The following is an 11029-nucleotide window of genomic DNA, read 5'->3' on the forward strand; positions in this document are numbered from 1 at the left end:
ATTTACCTTTAAAATTTTAAATGCCTTGTTTATTTGGTTTGGGGTTGAAAATCCCAAAAACAACATCATTTTACTTTTAGCCCCCAAACATTTTTTTATTAAAAAATTACATAATGCCACATCAAACTCCGTTATTAAGGAAACAAATGGGTGACCAAAATAATAAATAATAAATTATTGCAACAGTAGTGACCAAAACAATAAATTATTCTAATAGTAGTGATCAAATTTAAAGTTTTTTTATATGAATAACTAAAATAAAAGCGTCCAAAATGTTGGATGGTAATTTACCCAAAAATCAAATGTCATTCACCAATTCATTAACCCTGAGCTTAAAATGCGCTCTCTATATATAAACATGGAAGAAAATTAACCACCAAAGAAAAACAAGTCTTAAGAATGATATCATGATATCAGCGATGTTCAGTTCAGTTCAGCCCTTTTGTATGGTCCGGTCCGTCTTTGGAAAGTGGGTGAAAAAGAATATCCGACACCTATAAGGAAGAACACTCGAGCAAGATTAACCCAGAAATACAAGGAAACCACATTACCAAAAGAACCATATCATTAGATAAAAACTTCCCTTTCAGATTCATAGATCAATTGGTGGTGGTGTTAATATCACAACTTCCCCAAAATGACAATCGTTGTATCTGCGAACGGACAGAGTCCACGATCCCTAGAGGGACTGCTTTGCTGTTTGTTATCACATCATTTGTGTCCGCCTCAATATCATTATCTTTCCAGAACTTGATGATATGTAAACTCTCTTCCACTGTTGATCTTTGGACAACAATTTTTGAAGCATATCCCTTCTTCATCATCTGTCGGCATATCTGTGACGGATTATTTGCCGTAAGAGTGACCATGTACAACCAACCCCATTTCGACAAAAGCTTCTCTGCAACAGGCAAAATCTTATCGATCACACTTCGACCGTTCTCTCCTCCTGCCCAAGCTGAGGCAATCCCTTCACGACCCACTTCATCTTCAGGTGTTGGCACATAAGGTGGATTAACAACAAGAAGATCAACTGAACCAGCCAGACGATTCTCTAACCCAGACGCAATGTCAGTATTTATCAATTCTGCATAAACTCCGTGCGCTTCCATTGTTTCCTGAGTCACTTTAATAGCATGATGATTGATATCGGTGGCAATAAACTGAGCCCCATTAGCTTCCTCCCCAAGCATAAGCATTAAAGAAGTGATAACATAACCACTTCCGCAACCCACTTCCATACATAACATCGGTTTGAGTTCCAACAAGTTGTTCCGATCAGATAAAAGGGCATCAACTAATGCGAATGAATCATCGCAGGGCTCATAAACCTCAGGATGAGAACTCACAAGACGAATCTGGGCAATTTTATAAGACATCTCAAAGGAATTCCCTGGCATAACAATGAACACCAATATCATATTTAAATCATGAAAACAACCAACATCAAACTTTTGATATCCAAAAACTTGAAAGCAAATCGACACAGACAAATCGAAAAGGCAACTGGACCAGCTAGTTGGTATCAAATTCACATTGAAACAGTAATTTATGGAGAAATGGGGTATAGAGAGGCTGCTTTTTCTTGAAAGTTTTTCTCACATTTTCATCCATTTTTAAAACTAAACTTGGGAGATAAAAGTTATTGCAGTATTTCCCTTTAAATTTTTCCTTAATTAGATTTTTCCTCAAACGATTTTCCTTTTAACCAAACAATAAAGAGAATAAATTCCATGGATTTCAATTTCTTTTCCCCTAAAACTTTCATGAACAAAACATACCCTAAAAAGATTTCCTTCGTTCGATTATTGGAATTACCATTACCTTCCAATTAAATTGAGTGAAACAATTACAACATGACAAATAGAACAAGTAACCCAATTCAAGAAAGATAGAAACTCCATAAGAGAAACAACAAAATTTTCTGATCATACAAATGTAAGTCTCAACTAAAGAACTGTTTTAAAAAGTTGTAACAAGTGAGAAATGGAGAGAAGAAAACAAACCTAGGATTCACTGACCCGAGGAGATCAAACAGCTAAAACTTCGATCGAAAAAGAAAAAAAAAATGGAGAAAGAAAATTTCAGGGACAAGAAAAGAGAAATAAAATGAGAGAAAATAGGCTTAACAATGTCGGCCCAAGTAACCCAGATTTTTAAGGGTAAAAACACTGTACGGGCCCTATACTGCAGCACCAAGTTCATTTTGGTTCCTGTAATTTTAAAATAACAAAAAAGTCCAATGGAGCAACATAGTGTAACCGTATAATTTTATGAGATAAACGATGATATTTTTAATTAAAGGGTAAATTTTATTAGTATTCATTCAATTGTATTGTTTTTGTCATTTAATTATAAAAGATATAAAATAATCACTTAATTATTTAATCTTTTTATCTCATAACTATCTTAGATTTTTCATATTTTCATATTTACCTTAGTCAATTGGTAATAAATAAAATAAAATTAAATAATATTTTCTGTATTTTGTATTTTTATATTATTTTTATAGGTTAATATACAAAAAAACCTTAAATTATCACAATTTGATTAATAAGTTCTTACACTATTTTCGTAGTTAAATAAATCCTCAATATTATGATTTTTACCCATAAAAGTCATTGATTTTAATAGTAAATTAATTCTTGTTTTGAATTTCAAGCTTTTAATCCGTTCTTGATACAATAGAAATTCTATACAATTTTAACATTGACATAAAATTTAAAAGAGTAATCAAAATTTTCACTTTTAAGAAATTTTAAAATATTATTTTATTTTATTTAATAAACTATTCTCATCAAAGTCATACTAACATAAAATATAAATTAATTTTAAAATTCAAAATATTTGTACTTTAATATTAAAATCAAAGACTTTCATGAGTAAAAATTATAAGGTAGAAACTTATTTAATTACAAAAATAGCATAAAAATATGTTTAAATAAGGTATAATAGTTTAAGGATTTTTTTTAATATATTAGTTTTTTTTATATGTTTAAAGCATTACTATAAATTTATACAAGTTAACTATTTTATTATGACATATTCATTTATTCATATTTTATTTTTATAAGAAATTTATGCATATTTACATTGCGGCCAATTTTGGCCTACCACAAATTAAACTCATTTACAACAAGAAAAAAACTAAAACCCATCTAAATTAACATACACTTAGGCCCACATTTAACCCTAGCCTTAACCCAAAAAAAAAATCAAGAAACCCTAGCCACCTAGTCACCTAGCCACTTTCTCACTTGCCCCAATTTCCTCCCATTTTTATATCTATTGTCTGCCACTTGCTCCTCCACTTGCTCCATCTTGCAAAAAAAGAAAAGATAGCAAATAATAAAAAAAAAAGTTGTAACAAGGCTATAAAAGCCATCATAAAACCAAATGTAGTAGGGTTTTTTGAGGTTTTTTTTTTGAGAAGTTTTTTTTTTTTTTGAATAAGTTTTTTTTTGGGGGGGAGAAAGTTATTGTAAAGGATTTTTGAGAGGTTTTTTGAGAGTAATCAAGGAGAAGAGTTATTGTAAAGGCTAGTTTTTGGAGAGGCTAATTTTTTTTTGGAGATTAATCAAAGATCAAAGCAAAAGAGGTTTCTTTGTCTATTCTCGTTTTAAGTTTTTGTTTGCTTATTGTTTTCCTTTCAGGTTTATTTTGTTTCTTTTATACTGAAAGTAAAAATAAAAGGAGGAAGCTTTCCATTTTACCGAAAAAGTTTTTTGAGGTCCCATTGCAGTGTGCAGTGGTGCACGACAATGACCATGGCGGTCCTAATGATCGGACGGTATTTACCTTGTGGTGGAAATCACCCACTCTCTCCTCTCTCTTTTTTTGTTATTATTATATTTCTTAATATTATATTATATATATATTCTTTTAATATATTAGGTATATTCTAAATTCTATATTACGTGTGTATATATATATATATTATACTATTTTATGTATATATCTTTAATACTATATTATTTATATATTTTTTTTCTACATCTTATGTATATATTTTAATTATATTATGTATGTATTTTTTACACTATATTATGTACATATTTTTAATATTATCACGTATATATTTTTATATATGTACATATTTATGTAATATTATTAATAGTATTATTTTTAAACATCATTATTATTTCTAATATATATTATGTACACTTTTTTCTATTTTATTTTTTATTTGTCAATATTAATTATTATTATTATTCTAATATTTTGATATTTTAATATTTTATATTTTATATACTTTATTATTCACATCACTATTCGCATTTTTTACAATAATATTCTTAGATTTTTTTTACTATCATTTTAGAAACTTTTTACATTTTAATTTTAAGAATAAGGCAATGTACCGATTTTAACATTAAGTCATTGATTTCATCGCTATGTTGGGTGAAGTTAGTCAGCTCTTGTTAAAAACAGGATATCCTTCTAAAAAACCAAAAACTTACAACTTCTCATTTCCTTCAATCGGATCACACTTAAATGTCAAATTGAATTCGTATTTTTGAAAATCAAGACAACACGTGTTTAATAAGATACCAATTTTGGGCGTCGTGAGGGTGCTAATACCTTCCTCGCGCGTAACCAACTCCCGAACCCAACGTTACTCTGGCTTTTGACGTAGACCTAAATTCGGCCTTCATTTTTGTGCAAGAATAAGCTTTCTTTTCTAAAAAAGGATAATTTATTAGGTTTTCGGTCACACCTAGAAAAAAAGATCGGTGGCAACTCTTTTTTTTTAAATAAAATAGAAAGTCGGTTTTTAAATTTTCAAATAATCGCCTTAATTAGCGACCAAAAGCAAAATTTTTTACGTCGCTACAGTTGGCGACTCCGCTGGGGATGTTAGTTTTTGAGAGCCGAGTCACTTAAACGCGTGTTGTCAAAATTTTCAAAATTCCTTGTTCGAATTAATATTTAGTCGTGATCCCAAAATTGGGTTTTTGAAGTGTTGGATATATTCTCCCAACTTGTTTTATCTGATTGTTATTCAGCTTTAAATTTTTATGGTTTTAGTTTTGGTCTAGTTTTTTAAATAAAACGTAAAGGTTTGTGAGTTTCTCCCACACACCGTGCACTTGCATTTTGCATAACATGAGCTCTCTACCCGGGCCTCGTCCATTTAAGTGAAAGTAAACGCTACGCCTTCGTGAGTCCTCCGTACAGGCTAGTGAATACTTTCGGGTTACATATGACTTATGCTTTCGTGAGTTAACTTGTCCCTCGGCATAGGCATAAGTAAATGTAATCCCTCGAATTGATCTCGTAAGCCTATAATGGGCTATGACCGAGGTTCTGTACTAATCTTAGTAGATGACAGTACAGACGATTCGAGTACCCATCTAGAACCAAAATCGCATATAGTGAACCATACGAGCCATCCAACTAGAGCCGTGCCAAACCTCCGTCCGTTTACTAGTCACCAAAATAAGTACACGGGAAAAACACATCTTACCTTCTGTTTCTTTTACATTTACGTTTTCTATGCAAGGGAATCGAGTCCATTGGACCAAGTAGCTTAATTTATTATATTGTCCACAGTTTTTCTCTATTCATATGTGTTGTGCTAACCAAGTTTGTTTGTTTTTATTCTTATTTTACATCATGCATTATAGGCATCATATTAGAAAGGTGTTGACTAGAGATCGGTTGCCAAAAAACGGGTTTCTAATGGAGGAGTCAATTATACAAACAACCGAGAGGAATGTCATGATTCGAGGCGGTCTCTAAAGACTCAGAAAGAAAGAGGGGATAGTCTAGTGGAGGGATGTATTGCCAATTTGCCCAAGCACGTAACTGTGAATGTTCGCCAGAATAACCTTAAAGATTTGGTTCGGGTTTGGAATTAGTGGGACTTGGACACTAGGGGTAACTTCACTGAAAGATATGGGGACATAGCCAACTTGATTACTGTCAACATAGATGAACGATTGATCCAAGCCATGGTCAGATTTAGGGATCCGGCCTACCAATGTTTTACTTTCAATCAGGAAGACATGACCCCGACTATAGAAGAGTACGCTGCTTTATTTTGTGTCGAAAACGTACAACCCTATAAGGTATATGTGAAAGAACCTAAGCCAATGACCTTCAAGAAAAAGTTAGTGACATTGACAGACATGACTGACCCGTGGGCCGAAAAACAGATAAAAAAGAAGAATGAAACCATTTGCATTCCATGGTCCTCCCTACGAGACTTGGTTTTGAACCATCCCGACATGTTGAAAAGGGTAAATCTATTCGCTCTGGCCATTTACGGTTTGATCATCTTCCCGAAGGTCCTTGGACACATAGAAGTTACGGTGGTAGATTTCTTCGAAAGATTAAAACAAGGAATCAACCCCGTCCCAACTATCCTGGCCAAAACCTTCATAGCACTAAGTAGTTGTAGGAAGAAAGGGGAAGGTCGTTTTATCGGATGCGCGTAGTTACTCAATGTTTGGATTCTGAGCCATTTCTGGAAAGTAGAGTGCATACCATTCCATATGTTCTCTAAAACATTCTCCCCGTTAGAAGCTTATCTTAAGAAAGAATGGCCGAAGGAGGTCACCGAACAACACTAGATCTCAGTCTTTCAGAATCTTCGCGCTGATGACGTAACTTGGAGAGCCCCGTGGATACGCCCGTCAGTTCTGCTATATAAGGTTGGAGATCAAGATTGGGTGCCACTACTTGGGTTATGGGGAGGAGTTGGATATGCTCCGTTAATGGTCCAAAGGCAATTTTCTTCACGACAATTCGTACCCGCCACCAGAGGATTAGCACAATCAGAGTTTGCTTTTGCGGGTGAAGGATATATGAAGAGGGTCCGAGATACTGCAAAGTCTTAGAAGAGAATTCATCACATGGAATTGGCTCTATATGCTGATACCATCACCCAAGATTACGACATATGGAGAAAGCAACGGGTGAACAGCCAGTAAATCTCGTCGACAAATTACACTGTCCAGAATCCTTTCTCGGCAGAAGTGCCATCCGAGCTAGAAATAGCAAGACAGGAATTTGAGTGAAATGTTGCGGGACATTAGTATTCTTCAAGAAGAAAATTACCAGTTGAAGATCGACATCCAGATCGAAAGGTCTAAAACCGAGAAAGTACAAAAAGAAGTTGAAGTCGCAAGAAATAACTTAAGGGACCTTCATCTGGAAAATAAAAAGTTAAGAGTCACTATCAAGAATAGTGGGTTGGGTAATTAAATCAGCAGTGGAGAGAAGAATTAAACAATGCTAAAGCGGGATGGAATTTTGGAAAAGATGGCGAGAAGGAGGAGGAAAAGGTCATGCGGGTTATGATAGAATTGAGAAAGAAAAGTCTTGAATACGAAGCTATGTCTACCAAATGGACAACCAAATCAATCGAGCGTCAAAGCTTAAGAGAAAGATACGGATCTAGAAGATGCGTTGCGAGCTCGTCAGCAACAATTGGATACTCTCTTAAAAGCCTTGGAAGAAAAGAATGATCAGTATGATAGAGACACTCACGCTTATAAAATGGACCTTCAAGAAAGAGAAATACAGCTTGGCTTTTTTATCAACAAAATTCGTCAAGTGGCTGTGCACATGGTACAACTATCAGATGAAGTAGAGGATCTCAGTTGCCAATTCCCGCCGAGCCAACAATCAAGCATATCGGAGTTCTTAGAGCGAGTAAAGAAATATAGCGATATAGCTAGGAAGTTTGTGTAATGGCCGAATCAAAAATGGCGAAATGTTTTGTAATGAACTCTTTTGATGAATGAAATGCTTAAGAGGGACTATCTCGAGATCAACATCAATTTCTCACATTTCTTTCATGACTGACATTCATTCAACATTTATTCATTCATTCATTGCATATACATATCCCATAATCATTGACTAAGGTTAGAATCATATAATTCGCAGTTGCAACACTTCAAATCTAGAACCACGCCATTCGTATAAAACGCGTCGACAAGCTAGAGCAATGGAGGCTAAGTTCAATGAAAGAATCGAAAGGATGGAAAGAATCCAGAGGGAATTACAAGAACAACTAGCTAAGTCACAGCAAGAAACGAGGGAATTGATAGTAAGATCTCGAGAGGAATCACTTGAACAGAAGGATCAAATGGCTAGAATGATGGAGATGATGTCGGTTTTGATCAAAGGAAAAGGACCCATGCAAAACCCCGACAGTATGGAACCTCAATCAAGAATTAATCATAACCAGGGTCCACTCTATCCCCCAAGATTCACTCCACCGCATGCCCACGTAGCACAAAGAGGGTATACTCAAGGGGAATCCATAGGCTTGGAACAACGACCTATGCCATTTGCTCATCTAGGGCAAGGAACATTTATGTCAAATCCCGGAGCAACCCCTGCCAATCCTGTAGTTCTAGATTTAGATGATCTGGCTGAAATAGCCAAGTTGAAAATAGATGATCACGAGGCTCAAGAGAGGTATAGAAGCTTGAAGGAAAGACTTAAGGCAATAGAAGGTACTGAAGTTTTCTCTACACTAGGTGCTAAAGAACTCAGTTTGGTACCTAACCTAATCCTGCCTCTGAAGTTCAAGGTGCCTGATTTCGAAAAGTATGATGGGACAAGATGTCCAAAAGCACATCTTGTCATGTTTTACCGAAAAATGACCAGTTACGTGAACGAAGATAAGCTACTTGTACATTGTTTTCAAGATAGTCTAGTAGGATCGGCTCTTCGGTGGTACAACCAGCTCAGTAAGGAAAGGATCCGATCTTGGAAAGACTTGGCGTCGGCATTCTGTGAGTAGTACAAGCATGTATCAGATATGGTACCTGATCGAATGACTTTACAAATGATGGAGAAAAAGCCGTCAGAAACTTTTAGACAGTATGCGCAGAGATGGAGGGACGTCTCAGCCCAAGTAGAACCCCCACTGACGAAAACGGAGATAACCATCCTTTTTATCAACACCTTAAAGACGTTGTTTTATGACAAACTAGTGGGAAGTGCCACGAAGGACTTCACGGATATTGTAATATCCGGTGAGCTCATAGAGAACGTCGTCAAGAGCGGTAAAATGGAAGGTCAAGAAAGTTCAAGAAGGGTAGCACCCATGAAGAAGAAAGAACCAGAAGCCCACATGGTGGGAATGGGAAGCCGTTATACCCCTAATCCGTATCCAAACCAACCCCGACCTCGAAATTATCCACCTCCGAATTTCTATTATCCTCCTCAAACCCCTTACTACCAAACACCGCCTCCTTACTCTTCTTACCCTGTTTACGCCACAAGTAACCCGAGACCAACCGCCACATTCCCACAAAATACAATACCCGCCCAAGGTCAACCCAAAAACGAGTAGAGGCCAGCAAAACCCAATTCCGAGAGACAACAATTTACCTCTATTCCTGTGTCATATGGGGAACTGTACCCAAAAATTTTGGAGAAGCAATTTATATCCCCGCATTATATGGCACCCTTGAAGCCCCCATACCCGAAATGGTATGACCCAAACGCTAGTTATGTATACCATGCGGGAAACCAGGGACATTCCACAGAAAATTGCCTAGCCTTTAAGAGGAGAGTTCAAGGACTAATTGATGCGGGTATCCTACGATTCGATAGTGCCAGTAATGCAACTGGGAACCCGTTCCCTAACTATACTGAAGGGAATGTGAGCACAGTGGGGAAAGAAGATGAATGGCAAGTCAAAAGATGTGTATCAGAAATAAAGATGCCTCTGCAGAAAATCTGGGAGGCACTGGTTAAGAATGGATTGCTCTATCGCCCCGACGATAGTCTCAGAAAAGAATGTCAGGTTTTTTTGTGATTTTTATGGAATTGTAGGGCACGTCATTCAATCATGTAAGGAATTTAAAAGGTTACTGCAAGACCGGATAGATAATAAGGAGATTGAGATCATTAATGAAGGAGAGGCCAATGCGAGAGAAGTATGTGCCTCTGACAATCAATCATCAGGTTTTTCGTATAGCACTGATCGACCATTCGTAATTTATTACGATGTAAGGAAGGATCCGCTGAAACCAAAAATGATAATTGAAGTACCATCTCCTTTCCCCTACGGATAATAAAGCAGTACCATGGAAATACGACGTCAATATCGTCACACCTGAAGACGAAAAATCCAAAGCTGTAACTGGAAACGTTGGAAAAGTAGGTCATTTCACTCGCAGTGGGAGATGTTATTCGAAAGAAGTCGAACCAGTGAATAAGAATAGTGGTTTGAAACAAAAAGGAAAGGCACCAATGTATGAGGCTGAAACTAAGCACGAAACTCCGCCCGAGGAACAAAAAACGAAAGAGCTAGTGGATGAGGAAGAAGTACGGGAATTCTTAAAGTTTATCAATCATAGTGAGTATAATGTGGTGGAACAATTGAGCAAGCAGCCAGCACGAGTCTCGGTATTGTCTCTACTATTAAATTCAGAACCCCACCGGAACGCCTTGTTAAAGGTGTTAAATCAAGCTTACGTTGCAAACAATATATCCGTTGAGAAGCTTAACAGATGGGTGAATAATTTAAACGCGAATAATTTTATTTCTTTTAGTGATGATGAAATACCGCCCAATGGTAGAGGCTCTGTAAAAGCATTGCATATCACAACTCGCAGCAGGGGTTACATAATACCAAATGTGCTTATCGACAATGGATCGGCACTCAACATCATGCCTTTGGCCACACTTTCCAGGATTTCGATGGATATGTCCTACCTAAGGCCTTCCCATTCCACAGTAAGGGCATTCGATGGAATAAGACGAGAGGTCACGGGAAAAATCGAGATCCCTCTAGAAGTGGGTCCCTACATATACGATGTCGAGTTCCAAGTCATGGACATTACACCATCATATAACTGCCTTTTAGGAAGACCCTGGATTCATTCCGCTGGAGCGGTCCCATCATCCCTCCATCAAAAGGTGAAATTTATCATGGATGGCTGTTTGGTCACTGTTGAGGGAGAAGAAGACATTGTAGCATCTATTTCCACCGACGCACCATACATTGAAGTAAGTAAAGATGCTATAAAATGCTCTTTCCAATCCCTTGAGTTTGTGA

At 36.4% G+C, this 11029-nt stretch overlaps 1 protein-coding gene across 1 annotated transcript; it reads right to left on the bottom strand.

Moving 5' to 3' along the window:
• Positions 1 to 220: 220 nt before the first annotated feature.
• LOC108487337 (uncharacterized) lies at positions 221 to 2191 on the bottom strand. Its single transcript, XM_017791650.2, has 2 exons — positions 2007 to 2191; positions 221 to 1393 (listed from the first exon to the last, which is right to left on the bottom strand). Exon 2 carries the CDS (start codon positions 1377 to 1379, stop codon positions 600 to 602), a length of 780 nt encoding a protein of 259 aa, XP_017647139.1. The 5' UTR covers positions 1380 to 1393; positions 2007 to 2191; the 3' UTR covers positions 221 to 599.
• Positions 2192 to 11029: the final 8838 nt, after the last annotated feature.

This window comes from Gossypium arboreum, chromosome 10, assembly GCF_025698485.1.
Source record: "Gossypium arboreum isolate Shixiya-1 chromosome 10, ASM2569848v2, whole genome shotgun sequence".
Taxonomy (NCBI): Eukaryota; Viridiplantae; Streptophyta; class Magnoliopsida; order Malvales; family Malvaceae; genus Gossypium; species Gossypium arboreum.

What these genes read in the sequence shown, in the direction of transcription:
- LOC108487337 (XM_017791650.2), bottom strand. Translation starts at nt 1,379, where the DNA reads ATGTCTTATAAAATTGCCCAGATTCGTCTTGTGAGTTCTCATCCTGAG.